The sequence below is a fragment of the Balaenoptera borealis genome (assembly GCF_965194805.1).
Source record: "Balaenoptera borealis genome assembly, chromosome: 4".
In the NCBI taxonomy this organism is placed as follows: Eukaryota; Metazoa; Chordata; class Mammalia; order Artiodactyla; family Balaenopteridae; genus Balaenoptera; species Balaenoptera borealis.
Window position 1 is genome coordinate 105,726,322 of NC_138861.1, and position 27,936 is coordinate 105,754,257.

The following is a 27,936-nucleotide window of genomic DNA, read 5'->3' on the forward strand; positions in this document are numbered from 1 at the left end:
CCAGCTTTTAGTTTTATTGATCTTTGCTATTATTTTCTTTGTTTCATTTATTTCTGCTCTGATCTTTGTGATTTCTTTCCTTCTGTTAACTTTGGGTTTTGTTTGTTCTTCTTTCTCTAGTTCCTTTCGGTGTAAGGTTAGATTGTTTATTTGAGATTTTTCTTGTTTCTTGAGGTAGGAGTGTATTGCTATAAACTTCCCTCTTTAAGTGCTTTTGCTGCATCCCATAGGTTTTGGATCATCGTGTTTTTTTTGTCATTTGTCTCTAGGTATTTTCTGATTTCCTCTTTGATTTCTTCAGTGATCTCTTGGTTATTTAGTAACGTATTGTTTAGCCTCCATGTGTTTGTGTTTTTTATGGGTTTTTTTCCCCCTGTAATTGATTTCTAATCTCATAGCATTATGGTTGGAAAAGATGCTTGATATGATTTCAATTTTCTTAAATTTATTGAGGCTTGATTTGTTAACCCAAGATATGATCTATCATGGAGAATGTTCTGTGTGCACTTGAGAAGAAAGTGTAATCTGCTGTTTTCGGATGGAATGTCCCATATATATCAATTAAATCTATCTGGTCTATTGTGTTATTTAAAGCTTCTGTTTCCTTATTTATTTTCTGTCTGGATGATCTGTCCATTGGTGTAAGTGAGGTGTTAACATCCCCCACTATTATTGTATTACTGTCAATTTCCTCTTTTATAGCTGTTGGCATTTGCCTTATGTAGTGAGGTGCTCCTATGTTGGGTGCATATATATTTAGAATTGTTATATCTGCTTCTTGGATTGATCCCTTGGTCATTATGTGGTGTCCTTGCTTGTCTCTTGTAACGTTCTTTGTTTTAAAGTCTATCTTATCTGATATGAGTATTGCTACTCCAGCTTTCTTTAGATTTCCATTTGCATGGAATATCTTTTTCCATTCCTTCACTTTCAGTCTGTATGTGTCCCTAGGTCTGAAGTGGGTCTCTTGTAGACAGCATATATATGGGTCTTGTTTTTGTATCCATTCAGCAAGCCTGTGTCTTTTGGTTGGAGCATTTAATCCATTCACATTTAAGGTAATTATCAATATGTATGTTCCTATTACCATTTTCTTAATTGTTTTCAGTTTGTTTTTGTAGGTCCTTTGCTTCTCTTGTGTTTCCCGCCTAGAGAAGTTCCTTTAGCATTTGTTGTAGAGCTGGTTTGGTGGTGCTGAATTCTCTTAGCTTTTGATTGTCTCTAAAGCTTTTGATTTCTCCGTCAAATCTGAATTAGATCCTTGCCAGGTAGAGTAATCTAGGTTGTAGTTTCTTCCCTTTCATCACTTTAAATATATTGTGCCACTCCCTTCTGGCTTGTAGAGTATTTGCTAAGAAATCAGCTGTTAACCTTATGGGAGTTCCCTTGTATGTTATTTGTCATTTTTCCCTTGTTGCTTTTAATAATTTTTCTTTTTCTTTAATTCTTGTCAGTTAGATTACTATGTGTCTCGGTGTGTCTCTCCTTTGATTTATCCTGCCTTGGACTCTCTGCGCATACTGGACTTAGGTGGCTATTTCCTTTCCCATGTTAGGGAAGTTTTCGACTATAATCTCTTCAAATTTTTTCTCAGGTCCCTTCTCTCTCTCTTCTCCTTCTGGGACCCCTCTAATGTGAATGTTGGTACGTTTAATGTTGTCCCAGAGGTCTCTTAGGCTGTCTTAATTTCTTTTCATTCTTTTTTCTTTATTCTGTTCTGTGGCAGTGAATTCCACCATTCTGTCTTCCAGATCACTTATCCGTTCTTCCGCCTCAGTTATTCTGCTATTGATTCCTTCTAGTGTATTTTTCATTTCATTTATTGTATTGTTCATCTCTGTTTGTTTAATTCTTCTAGGTGTTTGTTCTTTAATTCTTCTAGGTCTTTGTTAAACATTTCTTGTATCTTCTCGATCTTTGCCTCCACTCTTTTTCCGAGGTCCTGGATCATCTTCACTATCATTATTCTCAATTCTTTTTCTGGAAGGTTGCCTATCTCCACTTCATTTAATTGTTTTTCTGGGGTTTTATCTTGTTCCTTCATCTGGTACATAGTCCTCTGCCTTTTCATTTTGTCTATCTTTCTGTGAATGTGGTTTTCGTTCCACAGGCTGCTGGATTGTAGTTCTTCTTGCTTCTGCTGTCTGCCCTCTGGTGGATGAGGTTATCTAGGAGGCTTGTGCAAGCTTCCTGATGGGAGGGACTGGTGGTGGGTAGAGCTGGGTGTTGCTCTGGTGGGTAGAGCTCAGTAAAACTTTAATCCACTTGTCTGCTGATGAGTGGAGCTGAGTTCCCTCCCTGTTGGTTGTTTGGCCTGAGGGGGCCCAGCACTGGAGCCTGTCCAGGCTCTTTGGTGGGGCTAATGGCAGACTCTGGGAGGGCTCACGCCAATCAGTACTTCCCAGAACTTCTGCTGTCAGTGTCCTTGTCCCTGCGGTGAGCCACAGCCACCCCCTGCCTCTGCAGGAGACCCTCCAACACTAGCAGGTAGGTCTGGTTCAGTCTCCTTTGGGGTCACTGCTCCTTCCCCCTGGGTCCTAATGCACACACTGCTTTGTGTGTGCCTTCCAAGAGTGGAGTCTCTGTTTCCCCCAGTCCTGTAGAAGTCCTGCAATCAAATCCTATTAGCCTTCAAAGTCTGATTCTCTGGGAATTCCTCCTCCCCTTGCCAGACCCCCAGGTCGGGGAGCCTGATGTGGGGCTCAGAACCTTCACTCCAGTGGGTGGACTTCTGTGGTATAACTGTTCTCCAGTTTGTGAGTCACCTACCCAGCGGTTATGGGATTTGATTTTATTGTGATAGTGCCCTTCCTACTGTCTCATTGCAGCTTCTCCTTTATCTTTGGATGTGGGGTATCTTAGTTGTGATTCTGATGCTCTTGCAAGAGGGAGTGAGCATACGTGCTTCTGTTCCACCATCTTGAACCAATCTCCTCGTCTGTTCTTTTAAACTGAGTTTTCTTTTCAAAAAGATAACCTACCTACAAAGCACAGAATTCATAAGGTGCATAAAGGTATACAGTGAAAAGCGTGCCCCCTCCCCCAGTTCCCTGTCTGTTTTATTTTGTTTTACCTCTTCTTGTATCTCCTTTCATATGGTGCATATGCAGGCATCATTATGAATATATTATTTTCTTCTGCAAATGATAGAATTCTCTCCTTCTCTCTGCTTTTTCCTAAACTTAAATTTTTGTAGCTTGGAGATTGCAACACAGCAGTACACTTCCATATCAACTTCATTTTTTTAAAAAAAGAGCAACTGTCTAGTGTTCCCTTGAACAGAAAAACTGTAATACATGTACCTCTTCCCTTATGATGAATTTTTAGGTTGTTTCTAATTTTTCACTATAGATAATACTTAAATGGATAACACTGTAGAGGGATACAGTGTAGCATGGTGGTTAAGCGGGCTATTCCCTGAACCTGACGCCTGGTTTCTTACTGGCTAAAGAATCTTGGACAATTGATTTAAAGTCTGTTTGCTTGAGCTTCTTCACCTGTAAAATGGGTCTGATGATAATACCTACCTCCCAGGGTTTTTATGAGGACTAAAGGAATTAATATATAAGCAGTGATGAAAACAGCACCCAGCACGTGTAAATGCTCAGTGGGTGCTAACTCTTACCATCGTAGAATTTGCTGGGTCCAGCGGTATGAGTGGCTTTAACTTTGATAGATTTGCTGCATTGCCTTCCATCAAGGTTGTCAGTGTACCGCCATGGCAGCACATGCAAGTGCCTGTTTCCCCACAACCTTGCCAACACAGCAGGTCACACAACTTTTTGAACTTGGTCAATCAGAGAAAATTTATAATTTAATTTAGATATTTTTGGCAAGCCAACTCTATACCAGCCAAGTGAGTCAAACCTTTGCTGAGGCCTTGGAGGTGCAAAGTCCAGGCTTATGTGGATGGTGTGTGAGCAGCACACTGCCGTGTGGTGAACCCTGCACCCACGTGGGACACGACAAAGGTTGTTCTTAGCTGTTCTGCCAAAGCATTTCAGTGAGTCAAGAGAGATATAAATAATAAGACCAACTGAGAGCAGACTTTTCACTCCACTCCCAGAATATGCAGAGGGAGGGTTGCCAGCCCTGGGTGTGGCTCTGTCCCCATCATAGACAGCTGAGACTCCACTGAGCCTTTTGTCCTGGTCTCTCATGTCTAGTCTCCTTGATTCTCTTAGGTTCACAATGTTCTTCATTGGTTTCCAGAAAACCATGTCAGTCTTGGTAGTTCTAAAGGAAACTTTTTTCCTGGAAGTTTCTGGTGCCTGGGTCACAGTGAACCAGGGGCAGAGAAGGGACAAAGTTTTCATAGATCCCTGCCTGCACCGTCTCCAGAAGAAAAGGGAGAGTCATTTGTGGTCATCATTAGTCAAGTCATTTCACCTCAACAAGTATTTATAAGTGCTATCACTATGCAAGGCACAGGGCTGGATGCCGGGGTGAGTGAGGTTCAGTCCTGGTCCTTGGAGAGCTCCATTTCAAATGCAGCAAGTAAATATTATGTAATTATCTCTCTGAGATCAGTTTCCTCACTACTCCTAGTGGCAAACACAGATCAAGTACCAATAATGTAGTGCAGTACACAGTCCCACAACAACCCTATGAGGCAAGTGTTATTTTAAAAAAATATTTATTGATTTATTTTTTAATTTGGCCATGCCGGGTCTTAGTTGCAGCATGTGGGATCTTTGCGTGCGGGATCTTCGTTGCGGCATGCGAACTCTTAGTTGCGGCATGTGGGATCTAGTTCCCTGATCAGGGATCAAACCCGGGCCCCTGGCATTGGGAGTGCAGAGTCTTAGCCACTGGTCCACCAGGGAAGTCCCAAGGCAAGTGTTATTATTATCCTTGCTTTACAGATAGGAAGACTGAGGCCCAAAGAGCAGCACCAGGGCCCAAACCACGATTCTGTACCGCTTCTCATTAGTAAAGTGGCAGTGATAATCCCTGCCCTCCCCCCCTCCAGAGACTTGTAATGAACAGAAGAAAGCACATGAAGGCACTTTTCAAAACTGTTATAGAGTCTATAAATGTAAGGTGACTTTGTAGTATCTATTACAGTTCCTATTAATCATTTCAGCAAAACCCCATTGCATTAGGTGTTCTATTTTAAGATGTACATAATGCTACCTTTGAAAGATTGTCAAATGAACTTGAGAATGACTTTCAATATTTCCTTCCAGGAGATTTCCTGGGCATGGGTATTCCTTTAAAATAGAAACAATCTAGGTGAGGTTCATTGCCTAGAAGATGAAAGATGAAGACCTAATGTGAACGTGGGTTTAAAATAACCAGCCATTTGCTTGGGAGAAGTTGGGAGGAGGCTTCTGCAGTGGATGGTTGGAGGAGAAGCAGGGTTATTTATTTTTCTGTACACACTTTAACAATGGAGAGAGCCCTGGCCAGAACCTGAGAAATGCCTGATGGGGAAGCCAACAGTGTGAATTAGGGGCGATTAACTCAGGATACACCGAGAGTGGCTCAGGGTTGATCCTGGGAGGAACTCACTGGGATCGCAAGCAGACAAATAGAAAAGGGACGTTGGAGAGTCCGCTCCATTTGGAATTCAGAGAAATGAGTATTGGCGGGCTTGAAAGTGCTCTTTCAGCCAACTGTTCATTTCCATGGTCAAGTCCATTTGAGAAATATTCAGATGGCATCCCAGCTCCTTTTGAATGATGCACTTTGACCCAAAACACCAAGTACAGAAGGTGGGGGGTGAAGGAAGGGAATGTTTTTGCCATTTATATGGTCTGTTGGTCCCCTCTGCTGAACCATTAGTTTGTTGAAATCAAGAACTGTATCTCATTAATCTTTATCCTTCCAGCACTTAACATACCTGAATGTGGCAGATGTTTACACCTCCTTGTACATTAACTGATCCATGACATGACAACTGAACGAATGGAACTGAGGGTGCCATTCTGAGTTAGATTAGGAACACCTTCAAAAATTAACCTTGGCCAGAGGATGATTTAGAAGAACACCGGGGTCCTTCAGTTACTTGCAGGGAGGGGGAGGATTCATCACCCTTTTTGGGGGAAGGATGCTCTTGTCTCTGCTGTCATGGGGGCTGGAAACAACTGAACAGAAACAGAAAAGATTACCGAGTTTACCTCCCTGTTGATTTGGGAAACAGCCTTCATCTCTCAGGTTGATTTTGAGTGTCTCTTTTTAGATACTTCTAAAAGTATCATGCTAACAGCATAGCCGAGTGCCAGTGCAGTCACATGGAATGACACGAATGGTAGTGGGACGACCCAGGAGTCCACTCCTGTGCTGTTCTCCAGTGGCCATGTGACCTGAGACAATTCGCTAGACTTCTCTGATTTTAGATCCCCCTCTGTAACACAAGGACGGGGGTGTCTTTCCTGCCCACCTCACTGAGTTGCAGGCATCCATGAGTTCATGTATGGAAATGGATGAATGCTATGTAGTGGGGAGCTGGTGTAGTCATCCGAGTGCATCATCAGCCTTTTTAAGCATTTTCCATCCTCTCCTGTTTCTGGACTCCTGCCCAGGATGCCTTTAAATATATCAGTGGTTGATAAGGTAGCCCAGAAATTATATCCTGCACATTCTCTTTCATGGTCTTCACAGTGGCTCAGAGTACATTTGAACTTCTTTTTCATCTCCATAATAACTGTTGTGAGAGCTTTGTCCGTTATTCATGTTGCTTTAAGTTCCTTCTCCCTTTTTCCTTGATCAGTCTTACTACAAGTTTGATGTGTCTTTTCAAAAAGCCAGCTTTCAAAAAAAAAAAAAAAAAAAAAAAAAGCCAGCTTTCAGATATGTTGGTCAGATCTATCTTTTTGTATGTCATTAATTTTGTCTTTCATACCTCTTTCCTTCTACTTACTTTAGGTTTATTATGTTATCCTTTTTCTAACTTCTTAAATGTTCTCTAATAAATACATTTAAGGCTATGAATTTCCCTCTAAGTATATATCTTTAGCTGTATCCCAGAGTTTTGAAGTTTGTCTCATTTTTAAACCTACTTTCTTATTGTTTTCTAATTTTATTGCATTGTCATTAGATAATATGGTCTGTAGAATGTCAACACTCTGAACTATGTTGAGATTTGCTTTGTAGCCTGCTGTGGGGTCAGTTTTTTTTTAATGTTTCCTATGTGATAGCAAAGAAGTAGTCTCAGTTTGGGTGTTAAAGTTTATATATTTGAATTCTAGTTCTGTGATATATTCACTGTATGACCTAGGGCAAGGTACATATCCTCTCCTGCTTCAGTTTCATCACCTTTAAAATGGAATGATTCACATCTCAGAGAGTTGAGGGCCTGGTGCACACTAAGCATCATATAAACATTAGCAGTGATTACTATTCTTTTTTAGCTATTAGGCTTAGCTTATTAATCTTGTTCAAACCTTTCATATCCTAGCTCATTTTGTGTACCTGATATATGAGTCTCTGAGAGGTATGCATTGAAATCTCCCACTATAAATTTGCTTGTTTCTCCCTACATTTCTGTACATTTTGCCTTATGTTTTCAGTCTCTGTTGTTAGGTGCCTACAGTTTCATTATTAGAGCTTTTTAGTGAATGATTCCTTTTACCAGGGTAGAGATGTTTGTGTTGAATTGAGCCAATTCTTATTTATTGTGATTACTGGTACCATTTAGATTGTTTTGGCCACATATTTTGTGCTTTCTGTTTACTAAAATTTCCTTATAACCTTCCATTTTCCTTTTGAAACCTGGACCTAATTAACTTTGATCATCATGTATGTATTTATAGTGTAGTATTATGCTATTCTGATTTTTTGTTGTTGTTCCATATTTGCTGTGCAATTTTCCCCACATTATACAGAACATGTGTTTATAACAGTTGTCTCACAAAGCTCTTTTGCTTAGATTATGATCTTTGCTTCTGGGCTTTATAAGAATTGGAGAGCTCCAAGATACTTCAATGCCCAAAATACCTGAAAGTACAAGGCAAAGGTGGTCCTTTTAGCCTCAGGTCCATGTGGAGGTTGTAAGCTGGTCAGTGACATCATTTTTGAAAGTGCACAGCAATGAACCAAACTCACTGGGTCCTGCACCTAGCACATGTCAACCAGTTAGACTTCAGTGTCCAGTTACAAACACTGAAGAGAGAAGATTCAGGCAATGGAAAATGGCCTTGCTGAACGTTCTTAGTTACTGGCTGTAGGACTTATAACAATTTGAAAACTATATCTGGGATTACTTTTACCCTCATTTATATTCCAGGATGGGAGAGAGAGAACACTTCTATAACTAATACAAAGCAGAAAAACTTTTGTCTGTTTCATTTATTGCTGTGTCCTGGAACAGTGCCTGGAACGTAGTAAATGACCAGTAAATATTGTGAACAAATTATGGTACCAAAATAATTGTTATGGGAACTTTGAGAAGAAAGAGTGTAATTGCAACAAAAGAGATTGTGAAGGCTTCATGGAGGAAGTGACAGTTGAGTAGAGCTTTGAAGGATAGTGAGGTCTGGAGATTAAAGAGTGTGCATCAGTTAGGGTTTGATCAGAGGAACAAATTACTAGAAATGATATAGAATATGGAATTCCTTTTGGGAAATAACCTGACATAATTGTGGGAGCCAGCTAAATTTTATGTTCAACTGTTGCTCCCGAATCTGCTGTGGGGCTTAAAGTGGGCCTAAAGCAGGGCAGGCAGCCAGAAGGAAAGAAGGACAGATGTAGAATGGGGAAGACCAAGGGCGAATGCAACCCTGAAAGTGAGCTGGAACAGTGTCGGTTTCTGAGGCTGATGAAGCTCCAGCTTTGGTGTGATACGTGTGACCTGTGGGAGAGTCTGGCATCCTTCATCACAGAGCCAAACGTGCCCTTGGCCCAGGACATGGAGAAGCCTAGGGATGGTCCAGCAGGAGGCGGAAGAGCTGAGAGCTCCCAAACTGCCCAGTCCACCAAGCTGAGCCAGCAGATTGGTGACAGTGCGCGGGAGCTCCAGCCACACCTGGCGCCCTGCATCAGGCATCCAGAGGCTTAGAAAGATAAAGGCTGCTGCTTTGTGCTCATCTTCCAGACCTTGCACAAAATCAGCTGGCCCAGAATATGCAGGGAAGGGAATCCTGGGAAATGTAGCTCTGACTTAACTACGTTGGCTCAGAACACATCACCCCCAAAGGGAAGACAAGGGCTTAGGTAGAATGGCTGTGGAGGCAGAATGGCCCCTTAGCCTCTAACAAGCTGTGCTGCTGGACACTCTGGACAGGTCCTCCGGGCAGGGGTGGGCAGTCACTTCCCAAATGCCCCTCCACCCTGATTCTGTGGAGGGGTCCAACATCACATGGGATCAAGATTTTGTCCCACTTAGAGACACCACAAAGTTCTCGGAACTTAAGAATTATGAAGGCACTAAGGGCTCCTGAGCAGAGCTGGAAAACACCCAAAGTTTGGGCCACAACCATCCCTACACCCACACCCTCCAGCTGCGTGCCCTGCAGATTTCTCACGAGAAGTGCAGTTAGTCCCAGCTGTTGCCCCCAGGGGACGTGATGGGAGCGCGGGGTGAGTGTGGGAGAAAATGGTCCTCCTGCTGTCCTAGAGTGGCCCGTGAGTTATTTGCGTTAATTTATGTCATGTTTACCAAGCATAACCATGTGCCACACGCTGTTCGCAGAACCAGGAAAACAATGGTGAACAGAGCAGAGTCCCTGCCCTCATGGGGCTTACCTTCCAGTGAGGGAACCAGAATAAAAAAGTAGACAATTAACGTCACCGGAAAACAAACAGTGAGGTCATACAGCAAGGTGGGAAAAAAAGTGAGAGAGGGTATTATTTTAGAGAAGGGTAGTCAGAGAATAATCCTGGGGAATGTTATTTTGAGTACTTACTGTGTAGCTAATACTCTTCCAAGGACGTTACAGTCGTTTACATTTACATGCATTTAATCCTCATGACAACCTAAGTAATTTTCCCAAAGTTACGTCAGCAATAAGAAGAACTGGGATTTAAACATAGGCAGTCTGCTGCCAGAGCCCAAGCTTTAAACAAGGGAAGGATTCTTGGTGGTGGTGACTGAAGTGAGGAAGCACATAAATATCACAGGGTAGAGCATTGCAGGCAGCGGGAACAACCAGTGCAAAGGCCCTGAGGCAGGTATATGCTTGTCATTGAGAGGAAGTGAGACCAAAAGTTCAGTTCTGGACGTGTGACAGTTTTGAGAAGCTTATTAAGCATCCAAGAGATATCTGGAGGGCAGTTGGATATACAAGTCCAGACTTTAGGGGGAAACTTGGAAATAGAGATAAATTTGTTTGTCATCAGTATCCATGGAATTAGATGAGACACTAGGGAGTGAGAGAGAGAAGAGAAGTCCGAGGACTGAGGTCTAGGGCAGGTGAGGAGGAGGTTTTAGCAGAGGAGACAGAAAAGGAGCAGCTACAAGAGAGGCGGAAACCCAGGAGAGGGGGCTGCATGCAGATATTTCCAATTCTGCAGAGAGGTCCCGTTAGCTGAGGCCCGAGGAGTGACCATTGGATTTGGCAATGTGGAGGTCATCATTGGCCTTGACACTGGTGGCCTTTCATAGACATTAGAGTACATGGAAGGCAACCAAAGCAGTTTCATTCTGTGTCAAGTGGGGAGGGGAGCCCAAAGCCCCATCTTCCAGCCTCAGCTTTGCCCCTCTCACCCCCGAGGGCATCTCCCAGGGTCCCTGGAGCACAGTTTGAAAACCACAGATATAACCAACCCCTTTGTTTTACAGCTGATGAAGCTCAGGTCCAGAAAAAAAGACAAGACTGGCTCAAGGCCAGGCACATAGTTAGCAGGAAGCGCAGGTTGCAATTTATTAATATTTAATGAGATTTCTCAACAAAGAAATCTGTCCTAGCCTGTCTTACCCTGTTTTCCATGGACAGTGGTTACTGTAACAAGTAGAAAAATCAAAATAAGAAAGTCTTCACCTTTCTATCTCTGCAGAAAGGGGAAATGATAATGAAAAAATTCAACCTCATAGAAAATTCCGAAGCCTCATTATTACCTCATGGTTTCCATATTGTCCTCCCACCATACCCCATTTCTCAAAGCTTCTGGTCAAGTTCCATGTTTTCTGATCCTGTGTGATAGGATGTAGCAGACTGCCACCTGTAAAATGGGTATAATAATAATACCAGTTGCTCCCACTTATAGACCAGTGGCTGTTGCTGGCACTGTTCTCAGATCCCCACAGCAAGGTCAGATTCCCCGATGGCATTTCATTTCCACTCCTCACTGGTGGGAACCCTGGACAAGCTACTTCCTCTCTCCGTGGTTTAATTTCGTCAGCTGTGTGACATGCTTGGTAGACTGGAAACAGGACACAGGGATAAGGGCTGACACTGCTCCTAAGCAAGGCAGGCGGCTCAGCACTGAATCATCACAGGCCTGCGAGCTGGGCACTGCCACTGGATTGCAGGGGGCTCTTTCTCCTCCACTCTCTGGTTTGATAAACCACAGGTTGACTCGGAGAACTGTACTTCGTCTCATCTTGCAACTGTTTTTGCCTTAGGATCCATGCTTGAGGCCGAATGAACCTTCTCAGACTCTGCCCAGAGGAGAAGAGTTTCAAGATAAGTTAGCAGCTGAAGAAGGAGCCAACAGCGACAAAGAGGAAAGGTACAGGAGGACAGGCAGGCTTCTGAGGGCTCCAGTGAATGAGGACTCAGACTTGGAAGGATTCATTCATTCATTCTTTCTGTCCTCACGTGTTTATCACCGCCCCCTGCATGATGCTTAGGGAGGGAACAAACATGTCTTGCATGCCTCCAGCACAGCTATGGACTTTACCTGAATTATCTTATTTAATTGTCACAACAACCCAGAGGGACCATTTTGTATATTAAGAACCTGAAACTCAAAAGGGTTAATAAACTGCCCCAAATTCAGACAGACCTGGACTGGACCCAAACCTCTGCTCCCCATTCTTCCAAGTGTTCTTAACCAAGTAAGGGAGATGAGGGAGCTTAGTCACTGAGTGGAAATCTCCTACCTTTATCACCTATATTAGTCAGCTTTTGCTGTTGTAACCAACATTCCCAAAATATCGGTGGTTTTAGCTCATAGGTAAGCTATCTTTATTCTTGGCTCTGCCAAGCTCTGCTATTTTTATATGAGCTTGGCTCCTGACTGGGAGTCAGCTGTTATTGCTCTGCCCCAAGTCATGGGTAGAGTTTAAGTCTGCTCAGATGCCTTCCCATGCTGGGACCAAGACTGATGGATTAGCCTCTCCAGGGCATGTTGTTGTCATGGTAAAGGGAAGAAACTCAAAAAAGCTGATGGAAACATGCAATGCCTCTTAAAGCCTACACTCAGAACTGCATTCTCTCATTTTTACCCACATTCCATCGGCCAAAGCAAGTCACATGACCAAAACTGATATCCCTAGGCAGAGGAGAATATGCTTGCCAAATGTCTTAGTTAGCTTGGGCTGCTATAATAAAATACCATACAATAGAAGTTTATTTCTCACAGTTCTGGAGGCTGGGGAGTCCAAGATCAAGGTGCTGGTCCATTCAGTTCCTGGTGAGAACTCTCTTCCTGGTTTGCACATGGCCATCTTCTTCTTGTGTCCTCAGATGGTGAAGAGAAAGGCGGCAGACAGTGTGGGAGGAGGTCTCTCTTGTGTCTGTTCTTATAAGGGCACTAATCTCACCATGAGGGCTCCACTGGCCTGACCTAATTACCTCCCATGGCCTTATTTCCAAATACCACCATTGGTGATTGGAGCTTCAACATGTAAATTTGGGGAGACACAGTTCAATCCATAGCATCACACAAGGCAGAGGAAGGGGAGAGTGAATATTTGCTGAACAATAATGATCTGTCACACCACCTCACAAGATTCTGATACAGTGGGTCTGGGTACATCCCAGCCCTATGTCTTTGGAGAAAGCTTCCCAGGTGATTCTGAGGCCACCACAGTTATAATCCACTGCCCCACACTAATCAACAGCTGTGTGGGGTCCTGACAGATGACATGGAAACCATGCTACCATCTGGCAGCTCTTCAAGTAGTTGGTTGTCATAATCCATTCGGACTGCTTAGCAATGGCTTATGAGCAACAGAAATTTATTTCTATGGTTCTGGAGGCTGGAAAGTCGAAGGTCAAGGTGATGGCAGATTCTGTGTCTGGTGAGGGCTCACTTTCTGGCTTATAGAAGGCATCTTTTCACTGTGTCTTCACAAGGCGGAAGGGCAAGGGAGTTGTCTAGGGTCTCTTTTATAAAGGCACTAATCCCATGCATGAGGGTTTCACCCTCATGACCTAATCACTTTCCAAAGCCCTCATTTTTTTTTTCTTTTTTTCTTTTTTTTAAATGGGTATTCACATTTATTTATTTATTGAATTTTATTTTATTTATTTTTTTATACAGCAGGTTCTTATTAGTTATCCATTTTATACATATTAGTGTATACGTGTCAATCCCAATCTCCCAATTCATCCCACCACCACCCCCCACCGCCACTTTCCCCCCTTGGTGTCCATACGTTTGTTCTGCACATCTGTATCTCAATTTCTGCCCTGCAAAAATTGTACCATTTTTCTAGGTTCCACATATATGCATTAATATACGATATTTGTTTTTCTCTTTCTGACTTACTTCACTCTGTATGACAGTCTCTAGATCCATCCACGTCTCAACAAATGACCCAATTTCGTTCCTTTTTATGGCTGAGTAATATTCCATTGTATATATATACCACATCTTCTTTATCCACTCATCTGTCGATGGACACTTAGGTTGTTTCCATGTCCTGGCTATTGTAAATAGTGCTGCAATGAACATTGGGGTGCATGTGTCTTTTTGAATTATGTTTTTTTCTGGGTGTATGCCCAGTAGTGGGATTGCTGGGTCATATGGTAATTCTATTTTTATTTTTTAAGGAACCTCCATACTGTTCTCCATAGTGGCTGTATCAATTTACATTCCCACCAACAGTGCAAGAGGGTTCCCTTTTCTCCACACCCTCTCCAGCATTTATTGTTTGTAGATTTTCTGATGATGCCCATTCTGACTGGTGTGAGGTGATACCTCATGGTAGTTTTGATTTGCATTTCTCTAATAATTAGTGATGATGAGCAGCTTTTCATGTGCCTCTTGGCCATCTGTATGTCTTCTTTGGAGAAATGTCTATTTAGGTCTTCTGCCATTTTTTGATTGGGTTTTTTGTTTTTTTAACATTGAGCTGCATGAGCTGTTTATATATTTTGGAGATTAATCCTTTGTCCATTGATTCATTTGCAAATATTTTCTCCCATTCTGAGGATTGTCTTTTCGTCTTGTTTGTAGTTTCCTTTGCTTTGCAAAAGCTTTTAAGTTTCATTAGGTCCCATTTGTTTATTTTTGTTTTTATTTCCATTACTCTCGGAGGTGGATCAAAAAAGACCTTGCTGTGATTTATGTCAAAGAATGTTCTTCCTATGTTTTCCTCTAAGAGTTTTATAGTGTCTGGACTTACATTTAGGTCTCTAATCCATTTTGAGTTTATTTTGGTGTATGGTGTTAGGGAGTGTTCTAATTTCATTTGTTTACATGTAGCTGTCCAGTTTTCCCTGCACCACTTATTGAAGAGACTATCTTTTCTCCATTGTATATCCTTGCCTCCTTTGTCATAGATTAGTTGACCATAGGTGCGTGGGTTCATCTCTGGGCTTTCTATCCTGTTCCATTGATCTATATTTCTGTCTTTGTGCCAGTACCATATTGTCTTGATTACTGTAGCTTTGTAGTATAGTCTGAAGTCAGGGAATCTGATCCCTCCAGCTCTGTTCTTTTCCCTCAAGACTGCTTTGGCTATTCAGGGTCTTTTGTGTCTCCATACAAATTTTAAGATTTTTTTGTTCTAGGTCTGTAAAGAATCCAAAGGCCTCATTTCTTAATACCATTATACTGGGCAATAGGCTTCAAAATATGAATTTTGAGTGGACAGAAACATTTATAACATAGCATTGAGGAAGCAGAGCCTACACTCCTAAATCATATCAATGGCAGTGTCAGGTACCCTATAGTCCAGCAAACTCTCCAGCTAATAATACTTCCACAGGTCCCTCCAGATTCTGTCTCAGGATCTATGAGGTGTAGAACCATAGAAGTTAAAGAGCACAGACTCTGGAGTCAGGCCTTCAGACTAAATCCTGGTACTGTCACTTACCACTGGTAGCTACAAATCTTGTCCTGTTTAAAACTCACAATTCCAAAGGGAAAGAAATCATCTTTACTGTGAAAATACTGGCAGGAATTTCAAAGAGGTTTCTAAGGGACCCAGCTTGGGGCACATGTGCATCCCTGAGCCAGTCTTTCTGGCCAAGGAGATGTCTGGCTCTGATTGGCCAGGTATGTGTCACATGCCCTTCCCTGGGGCCAGCTAATGATGAGGGCAGAGTTAGCTGCACCCAAACCCTGTGGACTAAACAGGACCACCATGGAAAGAGGAAAGGCTTCCCCAAGGAGAAGATGCTGGGCAGAGCAACAGCAGTGGTGGTCACAACAGACTTGTCTTTTTCTCCCACATACCTATATTGATAAAGGGGTTCCTCAACTCTAGAACCAAATGAGGAGGTGTGGGGTCTCTAAGCTTCTTCCACAGTGGTTTTAGTGGGAGTGTAAGGACTAAGCAGTGATGGGAAAGGAATAGAAAGATCCAAGGTTAGAGGCTGTAGGACAGAACAAACGCATTGGCTCCTTTAAGGGGTGAGGCTGTGTATTCAGTAGTTAACCCCTTGAAGGATGCTTGTCAGAGAACTTCTGGCATGGTGGCTCTAAGAGGGAGGTGGCTTTTCCATTGGCTGTTGATTTAAGGTGGGGGGTAGCAGGTCAGAATCAACTTCAGAGGGAGCAGGGGGAGTCAGGAGAGTTAGCTATGGCTTGCTTTGTGAGAGATGGTAGGATAAGATCAGGTTTTTAGGATATGAGGGAATTTGGGGCAATAAAATGGAGTAAGAGAGGGGAATTCCCATTAGTGGTGTTCCAGGGAATAATGATGATGATGAAAATTGAATATTTACTGAATGTTGGATTAACCCATTTCATATTCATTAGGTAGACACCATTATTGAAGTACTTCATTTTATTTTATTTTTTAAAATATTTATTTATTTATTTTTGGCTGCGTTGGGTCTTTGCTGCTGTGTGCGGGCTTTCTCTAGCTGTGGCAAGCTGGGGCTACTCTTCATTGTGATGCGCGGACTTCTCATTGCAGTGGCTTCTCTTGTTGTGGAGCATGGGCTCTAGGCTTGCGGGCTTCAGTATTTGTGGCACGTGGGCTCAGTAGTTATGGCTTACAGGCTCTAGAGCGCAGGCTCAGTAGTTGTGGCACGCGGGCTTAGTTGCTCCGTGGCATGTGGGATCTTCCCGGACCAGGGCTCAAACCCGTGTCCCCTGCATTGGCAGGTGGATTCTTAATCACTGCACCACCCGGGAAGTCCCTGAAGTACTTCATTTTAAAGATGGGGGAAAAAAAATAAAAATAAAAATAAAAATAAAGATGAGGGAAACTGAAGAACAGAGAGGTTCAGTAACTTGCCCATCTGCTTACACTGCCAGTAGATGGTAGGATCCAGATGATAGTTTCTCTGGCTCCAGAACTCATGCTTTTAACTACATCTCAACTTAGGGCAGCTGTTCTTATGTGCCACGTGAAGTTCCACAGTTTTTCTACTTTTCCAAGGTCACTCTCTCCTTTAATACTCAATAATAAGGACTGAAACTCCCACTTCCAGGCATGACAGGGTAACTGGTACTAGACTTGCCCTCGTTCTGTAAACAACTATAAACTGAGCAAAATATATGAGACAGCTCTTTTGAGTAATAGGACAATATGCAGAGAAGGACCATGTCCTTCAGAAGGGCAACATGAGTTGAATCCCATAATCACCCCACATTTGCTCCTGCCTCTCTCCCTGGGGACAGTGCCAACCACAGTGCAGAGGATTGGAGGCAAGCTGAGCTGAGCAGGCAGATGTCAGGGCTCAGGGCTGCTAAAGCAGCTGGACTTTGTAAGGTAGGGTACCAGAAGAGAGGATCCTATGTGGGGGGGATAGAGGGCAGAAATCTATGAGAGTTTTCCATAGGTCCTTGCCAGGGGCTTGAGTGAGCATGTACAAGATGAGACTCCATGAGGCCTAGGAGTGTGCTGCTGCCATGGTGCTGAGGAAAATGAAGATACCAGAGGTGCAACGCTAGCAGACATTGGAGTCTCAGCTCAGCCAGAATAAAAAAGCCTTTCTGAGCTCTCTGAGCATTTAGTTGAGACCTCAGAGAAGTAACACTTTAGGAGTAAGAAACATACCCTATAGGGTAAGGGCCACACCCTAGAACAAAGGGCAATGTTGAAATATACCTGCTCTAACAAAAGACAAATCCAGGTGTAAAAGGATCAGAAAGAGCCTTCAGTAATTTAACTGGCTGTCATAACAAAACTCAACACTTTTGAAAGGAATTCATAATACAGACTCCCTACATTGTATTATCCACAATATTGAGCATTTGATGAAAACATTATGAGACATGGAAGGAAGCAGAACTGTGCGACCTGTAATCAAGAAAAAAATCAGCCAATAAAGCCTAAAATGACCTAGATATTGGAATTAGCAGACAAGGACTTGAAAGCAGTTGTTTGAGCTATGTTCAGGGACATAAAGGAAAAGATTGTTATAATGAGTGAACAAATAGGGAATTTCAGCAGAGAAATGAAAACCTTGAAACAAACGGAAATTCTATAACTGTAAAGTACAATATCCATAATGAAAACCTCATTGGATGGGCTTAATAGCAAATTAAAACCATGAAAGAAAAGTTAGTGGCTTGAAGACAGATCAGTAGAAACTGTCTTGTTCAGAGAATTAGGGGAAAAAAATATTTTTTAAAAATGAAGAGATTCTTTGTGACTTGTGGGACAATATCAAATGGTCTAATATGCATGTATTTGGAGCCCAAGAGAAAAAAGGGAAAGAAAATGGAGAAGGAAAAAATATTTGGAAAAATAATGACTGAAAATTCCCCCAAACTGGTGTGGGACATCAACTTACATACTCAAGAAGCTCAGTGAACTCCCCACAGAATAAATCCAAAGATAACAATGCCTGGCTACACCACAGAAAATCTGCTGAAAAAAAATATATCCCCCCCAAATCTTAAAGCAATCAACTTTTTAAAAAGACAAATTACATACAGGGGACAGTTGACTTTTCATAAATACTAATGACAATCGACTTCTCATCAGCCTTCCAGCCTTATTTTCTTCTGAAAGCCAGAAAACTATGGAGCAATATCATTAAAGTACTAAAAGGAAAAAAACCCCAACAACCTGTCAAGTCCAAATTTTAAATCCAGTGAAAATATCCTTCAAAAATGAGACTGAAATAGAACATTTTCAGGTATATAAAAGCTAAGAGAATTTTTCACCAGCTAAGCTGCAGTATGATAAACGGCAATGGAATTTATTGAAGCTGAAAGGAAATTATACCAAATTTAAACTTGGATCTACAGGAGAAAACGAAGAGCATCAGAAATGGTAAATGTATAGGTAAATATAACAAACTACTGTTTTTCCTTCTCTTAATTTCTTTAAAAGACATCTAACAGCTTGATAATAATAATAAAAGAAACATTGTATTATGGAGTTCATAATGCATGTAGTTGAATAATATATGACCACACTAGCGCAAAGAACAGGGATTAATGGAGTTATTGTGTTATAAGGGACTTATATGAAGAGGTGAAATATTAACTCTAAGTAGGCTGTGATAAGTTAAGGATAGAAATTGTAATCCATAGAGCAACATTAAACATGAATACAAAGAAGAGCTAAAAAAAAATCCAATAAAAGAACTAAAATGGAATCCTAAAATATATTTGTCAGGTAAGAAGATAGAAAAAGAAGAACAGAGGAACAATAAGAAAAATGATTGGGCAAATAGAAAACAAATAGGAAGATGTAGACTTAAACCCAGTCATTTCAATAATTACTATGTAAATGAAACAAAGACATCAGTAAAAAGAAAGAGATTGCCAGAGAGGGTAAAAAGATAAGACATTACTATATGCTGTCTGCAAGAGAGATATTTAAGCATAAAGACACTGTTATTGGCTGAATTGTGCCCCGCCCCCCAAATTCATATGTTGAGGCCCTAACCCCCAATATGTTAGAATGTGAATGTATTTAGAGATAGGGCTTTAAATAGATGATTGAGTTAAATGGGGTCATCAGATTGACCCTCACCCAATATGTCCTTATAAGAAGAGGAGATTAGCACACTGGTAATGCCAACAGAGGGACAATCACATGGGGACACAAGGTGAAGGAAGTTAGCTATCTGCAAGCTTCAGAAGAATAGAAGCCTTAGAAGAAGGTTTAGCGAAACCAAACCTGCTGACACCTTGATCGTGGACTTCGAGCCTTCAGAAGTATGAGAAAATGAGTTTCTGCTTTTTAAGCAACCCAGTCTGTGGTATTTTGCATGGCAGCCCTAATACAGGCACAGATAGGTTTGAAGGTAAAAGGGTAGGGATAGACATACCATGCAAATATGAAACATAAGGACGCTAATGTGGCTATATTCATATCACAGTAGACTTCAGAACAAGGAGTATTACCAGGGATTAAAATGGGATATTTCATAATGGTAAAGGGGTCAATTCATCTGGAGGACATAACAATCCTAAATCTGTATTACCTAATAACAAAGCTTTAAAAATAATGAAGCAAATACTGAGAGAACTAAAGGGAGAAATTCTCAATCACATTTGGAGATTTTGACACCCTTTTCTGAGTATTTGATTGAATGATTAGACTAATATCAGTAAGGACATAGAAGATTTGAACAACACTTTTAACTAACTTAATCTAATTGATACCTATAGACAGTATGCTGAACGACTGCAGAATAAAGTTTTTTCAAGGCACCTAAAACATTCACCAATATAGACAAACTAATATTCTTCATGAATGCAAAATCCTCAACAAAATGTTTGAAAATAAAATCAAGCAATATATAAAAAGAATGATACATCATGACCAAGTAGAATTTATCCCAGGAATGTGTGGTTGATTTAACATTTGAATGGCAATCATGTAATTCATCATATTAAAAAATAAAGGGAAAAAAGAATCATATCGGAACTTCCCTGGGGGCGCAGTGGTTAAGAATCCGCCTGCCAATGCAGGGGACACAGGGTCGAGCCCTGGTCCAGGAAGATCCCACATGCCACGGAGCAACTAAGTCCGTGCGCCACAACTACTGAGCTTGCGCTCTAGAGTCCGCGAGCCACAACTACTGAGCCCAAGTGCCACAGCTACTGAAGCCCGCACACCTAGAGCCCGTGCTCTGCAACAAGAGAAGCCACCCAATGAGAAGTCTGCGAACCGCAGCGAAGAGTAACCCCTGCTCGCCGCAACTAGAGAAAAGCCTGCGCGCAGCAACAAAGACCCAAGGAAGCCAAAAATAAAAATAAATAAATTTAAAGAAATTATTTTAAAAAAAAGAATCATATCAATAGATGCACAAAAGCATTCGACAAAATTTAACATCCTTTCGTGATAAAAACTCTTCAGTCCATGAATAGAAGAGAATTTCTTCAACCTGAGAAAGATCATCTATGATAAACTATGTAAACATGCATAATGGTGAAATGTTGAACACGTTCCTCCTAAAATTTGGAACAAGGCAAAAATTCTGCTTTCACTACTTAACATTGTCGTGAAGGTCCTAACCAGTCCTATAAAGCAAGAAAAAGAGCTACAAATTAGAAAGGAAGAATAAATCTTCCTTTAAATAAGGAATAAATCTTTATTTACAGACAGAATGATCATGATTGAAATAGTCAGTGTTGTTAAGATCTTAATTAACTGTGAATTGAGCTATAGACTCAGTTCAATCCCATATAAAATCCCAATAGCTCTATTTGTAGGAATAAATAAGCTGTTCTGAATATTGATATGGAAAAGCAAAGGACCTAGATAAAAGAAGAATCTTGAAGAACATAGCTGGAGGACTCAGGCTTTCCTGATTTTAAGACATTATGAAGCTAGAGTAATAAAGACTATATGGTATCAGTATATAGATAGACAAATATATCCATGAAAAACAATGAAGGTTCTGGAAACAGACCTGCACAAAGATGTTAGATTAATTTTTCTTAAAGGTGCTGAGGCAATTTAATAGGGAGAGGGAAAGTTTTTCAACGAATGGCGTTGGAACTGGATAAACATATGAGAAGAAATAAACTTCAACCTCTACCTCACCCCATGCATAAAAATTAATTTGAGACATTCCATAGATCTAAACATAAAGTTAAAACTATAATACATAGGAGAATATCTTTGAAAATTTGGGGTAGGAAATGATTTCTTAGGACATGAAAATGCTAATCATCAAAAACAATTGATAAATTGGTCTTCATCTAAATTAAAATTTATGCTCATTAAAAAAATGCCAGTGAGAAAGTGAATAGACAAGACACAGACCTATAAATCAACAATAAAAAGACAAGCATATTTTTTAAATGGACAAAATGCTTGAACAGACACTTCCATAAAAAAAGATATAGGAATGGCCCATAAGCACATGAATATGTACTCAACATCATTAGTCATCAGTGAAGTGCAACTTAAAACCAAAAGGAAGTACCATTTCCCACCTACCAGAATGGCTAAAATTAAAAGACTGACAGCACAAAATGTTGGCAATGATACAGGGTGATTGGAACTCTCATGCATTGCTCCTGGGAGTGTAAAATGGTACAACCACTTTGGAAAACCATTTGATAGTTTCCTAAAAAATTAAGCATATACCTACCAGCAATTCCAATTCTAGGTATTTAAGCAAAAGAAATGGAAACATATATCCACAAAAATATTTGTGCAAGAATATTTCTAACAGCTTTATTCATAATAATCCAGAAGTGAAAGCAGCTGAAATGCTGTTTATCAGTAGGAAAATGGATACACAAATCATGGTGTATTCAGGTAATGAAATACTACTCAGCAGCCAAAAGTATGAACTACTGACATTTGCAACAATCTGGTTGAATTCCAGAGACATCATGTAGTACCACGTGATTCTGTTTGTATGATGCTTAAGATCAGGCAAAGCTAATCTATGGTGATGGAAGTCAAAGCGTTGGCTGCCTGTGGATGGTGGATTGACTGGAAGAGGGTGCAGGGAAGTTTTTGGGTAATGGAAATGTTCTATATTTTGATTGGGGTGTTGCTTTTATGGTTGTGTGTATTTGTCAAAACTCATTGAATTGTACACATAATTTCAATACTGTAAACTTTACCTCAATAAAACATTTTTTAAAACAATAACTGAGCCCTGGGAGTAAGTCTGGTCCCCTCCCCAGGAAAAGTTTACCTGTTCCACACATCCAGCCTGGTAGTGTCACTTATCATTCTTGCTCTAGACTGCTTCACTGTTTATCACCTCTGGCTTCTCCTAACCAGAGCTCAGACCAAGGTATCTCCCCTTTATTGTTCCTTAAATATGGTTATGTTTAGCATAGCTCCCAAAAGTTTGAGGATAACCTAAGAGAATTAGGATGCAGAGAAAGAAAACTTCTCACTTTATTAAATGTTTGGTTAATTTTTTATGTGAGTATTACTATGTACCAGACATAGTGTTAAGCATTTTTTAAGATATTTACTCTATTAAGCTTTATAACAATCTGTGTGAAAGGTACTATTATTAACCCCATGTTATGGAAGAGGAAACCCAGACAATTTGAAGAGCTCAGCCAAGGTCACATAACCAGTGTAGTAGAGCTAGAATTTGAACCTGGGCGATCTGGCTGTAGTGTCCGTGCTCTTAACCACTTTGCTGTGCTGCCCTTAGCATCCTGCCCTTCTTTTCAAGGGTCTCCTCTGTCCATGTTGCTGGACCTTTTCACCTCTGCCAAGCCAGAGTCCTTCTTATCATGGCCTTTCTTCACAGTCCAGGGCCCTAACTCCCTAACCTCTGGTCCTCTGGCCTGATGTCTTTGCCAGAGGAAGCAAAACGTCATTGAGTCCCAGCAATCTTGGCAGAGATGCCCACCGTGTGGCATCCTTTTGCATTGTTAAACAGGATAAATACTTAACTTTACAATCTCAACCAATCACATTTGAATTTCTCAGCTGGTTTAAAAGCACAGAACTGAGTACAGGAACATCTCCTCCAAAAATATTTCTCAGCATCTCTTCTAGAATGCAGAAACTACTGGAGCTTTAAACCAGCATTGTCTTGTTCTTGCTACACACACAAAAAGGCCTATTTATAATCCTCCTATCTATAGCTGGGAACAACCAGTAAAAGTTTTGAGTGTGCTTTGAAAAGTGTAAAGTACTGTATTCAAGTAAAGCATCATTGTTTTGTCATTTTTTTCCATATGCAGGAAAAGTTGTGAAATTAGACCACAGAGACCTCTTCTTTTGAAGCCCCTAGGGACCCCATATAAGTAACTCTAAGCTCTCAGTCATTCTGACAATTAATCATCATTTATTAAGCACCCACTAAAACAGATACAGGGTGATTCCAGCTGAATCTTGACAGTATCCCAAGTGCAATAGCACTGAGAATTTGTAGTCAAGTGGCTTTTTAAAGTCCAAGTGAGATGTCTCTCATTCCACTAGCCGCCATCGGAGCTCCCTCCTCCCAGCCCGAGTGGCTGAGATGTTATCAGGGTGACCGTGTCATTTCCAGCCTGGGATCTGTTGTGATTTTGACCTCCATATCTTCAAAGGATCGAAGTGCCCCACAAGGAGGGAGGTGACCTGCAGCCTCCGCTGGGCTCTTTGCTGAAGGAGAAGGCACCGGAAATCCAGCGTCTGCAGGAGGAGTGGCAGAGCCAGAAGGCCAGATTGCAAGCCCAGGTAGAAGGACAGCCGTGGTGGGGATGCACCCTCATGCTGAGTGAGACCCTACCTCTTCCTTATTCTTGCAGACAACCTTGCAAATGCATGCAGGGCCTGATTCTTGTTCAAGCTGGGGAGGGTATTCCAGGTCCAGGGCGAGGTGGGATTCTTGGTTCTGTTTGTTTATTCATTCAACACCTGCTACGGCTCCTGAGCGCCTGCTAGGAGCCTGGAACTCTTCTGGGTGCTTGGATATCGTCAGTGAACAAACCAGACAAAAGTCCTGCATTACAGGGCTTGTATTTTAGCAGAGGAGGTGGATACAGACAAAAAATACTAGACATAAGAAATAAGCAAAGCACATAGTATATTAGAAAATGTTAAGGGCTTCAGGAAAAAGAAAAAACAGAGCAGGATGAAGGAGGTTGGGAGGCTGTCTGGTGATGAGAGGGTGCGTATAATGCCAAATAGGGTTGTCAGGGAAAGCTTCTGTAAGAAAGCGAGATTTGGGCACGGGGTGGGGGGCATGCAAGGGAGGCCGCTGTGTAGACCTTTGGAGGGTTTTCTGGTCTCTTGATTTCTCTTGGGTGGCATACGTTCCAGCCCTTCTTCCCCGTTCCCTGGCATCCATGGCTGTAGCTGAGGAGCCCCCAGGAGGGCTGGCTGTCCCCGGATTCTTTACGCTTGCAGCTTCTACCCCCCTCGGAGTTCCCTTGGGTAGAGGAGGCTCAGCTGGGCTGCGGAGACGTTCAGAAAGCTTTTAAGTTTAAAGAAAATCCCAGGCGGGGTGAGGGGCACAGCCTGAGGTCGGATGCTCTGGCGGGCAGGTCTCGCAGATGCAGCAGGCTCTGGAGCGGTGCACCAGCAACTACAGGGAGGACCTGCGGGAGCTCAGGCAGCTGTCCGACCGCGAGCGGGAGCAGCTGCGGCGCGAGCTCCAGGAGACCGTCCAGCAGAATCAGGTGGCGAAAGCTCAGCTCGAGGCCGCCCACCAGCGAGCACTCCGCATGCTCGAGAAGGCCAAACACCAGGAAGTCAAGGTAAGGGTGCTAACGATGACGTGCACTAACTACTACCGAGCACTTGCTGTGCAAGCATCTGCTTGGCGATTTATGAGGTGCCTTACGTACATTATCTCCAGTCCCCACAATCATCTTACGAGGTCATTATTATCATATTCTCTTTTTCTGGATGAGGAAAGAGGCTCAGAGAGGTTCAGTAACTTGCTCAGGGTCACACAGCTAGTAAGTGGCAAGACAAGGATTCAGACTTAGGTTCCTTGAGCTTCTGGTACTGCTTTTCCCCATCTGCCCATGATCTTGATATCGTAAGACCAACTTTCTTTCATGACTTGGGCAATGTTATGTATGATGTGTGCTAAGGGGTCAGGCTCAGCCTGGCAGCTAAAAAGAGGAGAGCAGCCCAGAGTTGAGAAACACCAGCTCAGTAGAAAAAGACCTTCCAAAGGGCTTGGAAAGCAATGATGAGGTGGTCAGGCCCTCGGCTATGTGTAATCAGCAGGGAGGTTCAGGCACCTTTCACCTGTCACCTCTACCTTCTGCTTTCTCAGAAGGCCTTCCCTCCCTGCTCTCTCAGGAGATGGGCTCCTACTCTTACTGCTACAGATAGCACACTGTCACCACGGGCTTCACACAGCGGGCTGGCTTCACACGCTAATTCCCTCTTTATATGATCAAATTCACCAAACTGGAAGCCCCCTGAAGCCAGGAACCATCTCTACCTGTCCATTACTGAATCCTCTCCTAGCTCATAGTACTCAAGAGTCTCACTGAATTAAAGCCTCAAGTTTAATTTCCCCGTCTATAAATTGGGGATATTGAGACCCACTTCTTTGAGATGTCAAGATGATTGAATGAAAAAACGTGGGAGTACTGGTTTTAAGGTGGCAAAATAAAGACTTTTGAATTCTTTCCTATTGGAAATGCTCTAAAAAAGCAATGAAGACACACAGCAGAAGCATATTCTGTTCAGATGAAGCTGGGAGACATCTGTACCCTTGAACCACAATACGTGAGGACAGGAAACAAATGGAGACATGGTATATGACCTTGCAGAGCAGAGAGGCTCAAACCACAGTGCCTGAAGACAGAGAAGAACAAGAATCAAGCTGACAGTGGAACTCAGAGAAGCCAGGAATTGGAGGCACCAGTTGAAACAGAAGGCAAGAGTGAAGTGGAGAGTATGACTCACCTAGAAGCCCAGATTCCCAGCTTACGCAGCACAGTCAGCCAATTACCTCTGTCTTATTTAAGGACAAGAGATTGGGGTGGGGGGCAGCGATCCCTGGGTAAACTAAGCCAGAGAGACTCTGAATTAGGAAGTACCAGTCACAGAGGCTGGGATGAGGCTTGCATCTGAGACTAAGTTTAGGTGAAAATCTGTGTACTGAACCATTAGGTGGACTACAGTCACCTCTGTCACACCCCCAGCAATGCTTTCTCTGCTCAGCTCCAGAAAACAAGCAGCTAGAACCTAGATCCCCAGAGGAACTCACCCTCCAACAGATGCCCACCTGCCACACCACCCCAGGTACAGATGGGGCTTCTGATTGTCGCCCACTCTTAAATATGAAGAGACAGCAGAAGATAACTAAACTTTCGAGGAAGTCTCTAATGGGAGAGTGGGAATCCAAGATTATCAAGAGGAAAAGAATGAACTCAGAGGAAATGGCTAATGCGGGGAACAGAAAAAAAAAATTCAATGAGGATTGATATCCTCAGAATTAAGAGATTAGATTTGCATCCATGAAACAAGGACAACATGTTATTTGCAAAGGAGGGGGCAATTAGAGCAAGAAAGAGTTCTTGTTAAATAAAAAACAGGATAGCAGAACACTTAAAAATCAGTAAATGAGTTGAAATATAGAAAATGAAGAAACCTTCCAGGCAGCAAAGTAGAAAGACAAAGAAATGGATGATGGGAGAGAAGGAACCAGAAGTGTAGAAACACAATCCAGGAGGCTGATATCTAGCAAATAGGGGTTCCAGAAAGAGATCTTGGAGGGGAGGAGGTTTTCAAAGAAATAACAGAATGAAATTCCTATAAGGAAATGAAAAAGACCTGACCCAGGCTTGTCTTGAAACTTCAGAACACCAAGGAAACAGAAGAAATTCTAAAAGCTCCCAATGAGGAAAATTGATACCAGACTCAAAGTACTTGAATCCAGATGTCATCAGACATCTCAACAGCAACAGGAAAGCAAGAAGATCATGAAGCAATTCTGAGAAATTCAATTAAAACCATTAGCAAGGGTGAAAATTGAATAAAAATATATCAGACAAATGAAATATTAGGAAATTTCCCTTCTGTTATCAGTTTATGCTTCTCAGCTCTCAATTTATGCCTCCCAGCTCTTGATGCCTGCTTGCGATAATGATCTGGATTCTTTAAGCATCTCTCCTCCTTTACAGAGAGCGCAGTGTTAAGCTTTGTCAGTAGGAGGCGCTGGAGGCACCTTGCAGGAAGAAGGAGGCTTCTCTTCCTGGTTCTGGCAGTTGCATTTTTGCTCTGTTTCTGGCTTCTGTTGCACAGTTGAACAGCGTCCTGAGTGTGTGAGGACTTCGGGTGATACTCTGCCCCAGTGACTTCATGGTGATCTCATAGCCCTGGTCCAGGCCCAGTGACTACCATCCTGTGGTCTCCCAATGTGGACACCACAGACTCCATCCTCACGCCTGCGCACCCTGACTCTTTCTGGGCTCCTGCCTGTTGGCTGCTGTTGCCTGCACCCCAGAAGTTTGTTTCTTGCAACCCTCCCAAGGCAAACACTGTTCACTCTGGCCCTCATGCCTGCATTGGTGCCCCCGTTCCCTCTGGGCACCTGCCCATCTGTGGCTCACCAGCACTGTGGAGGGTTGCTCCTGCTTGGCTCTGGCCCGGGCAACCTGGTGATCTCCATCCGTGAGCTGCCACCACACCTTCTCCAACAAGGTCTGGATCCCAGGCTGGGGAAGGGCTCCCCCTTCCAAGCTTTCCCTTTCTTGAATGCTCTCCCTCAGCCTCAGGATACCCTTCAGAGCTCTCTTTGCATCTTTATAGTTACTCTCGTATCAGAGCTTAAGAGTTCTTTAGATTCAGTTTCCCTTGTT

General features: G+C 42.3%; 1 protein-coding gene across 6 annotated transcripts in view; it reads left to right on the forward strand.

The window, feature by feature from the left end:
- FAM184B (family with sequence similarity 184 member B) overlaps positions 1–27,936 on the forward strand; it is a 121,934-nt gene that overhangs the window by 71,589 nt on the left and 22,409 nt on the right. For all 6 annotated transcript variants that reach the window (XM_082391861.1, XM_082391862.1, XM_082391865.1 and 3 more), the window contains exons 8-10: positions 11,507–11,613; positions 23,716–23,845; positions 24,655–24,867. In XM_082391861.1, coding sequence (XP_082247987.1) covers positions 11,507–11,613; positions 23,716–23,845; positions 24,655–24,867 — 450 coding nt within the window. The remainder of the gene's footprint in view (positions 1–11,506; positions 11,614–23,715; positions 23,846–24,654; positions 24,868–27,936) is intronic.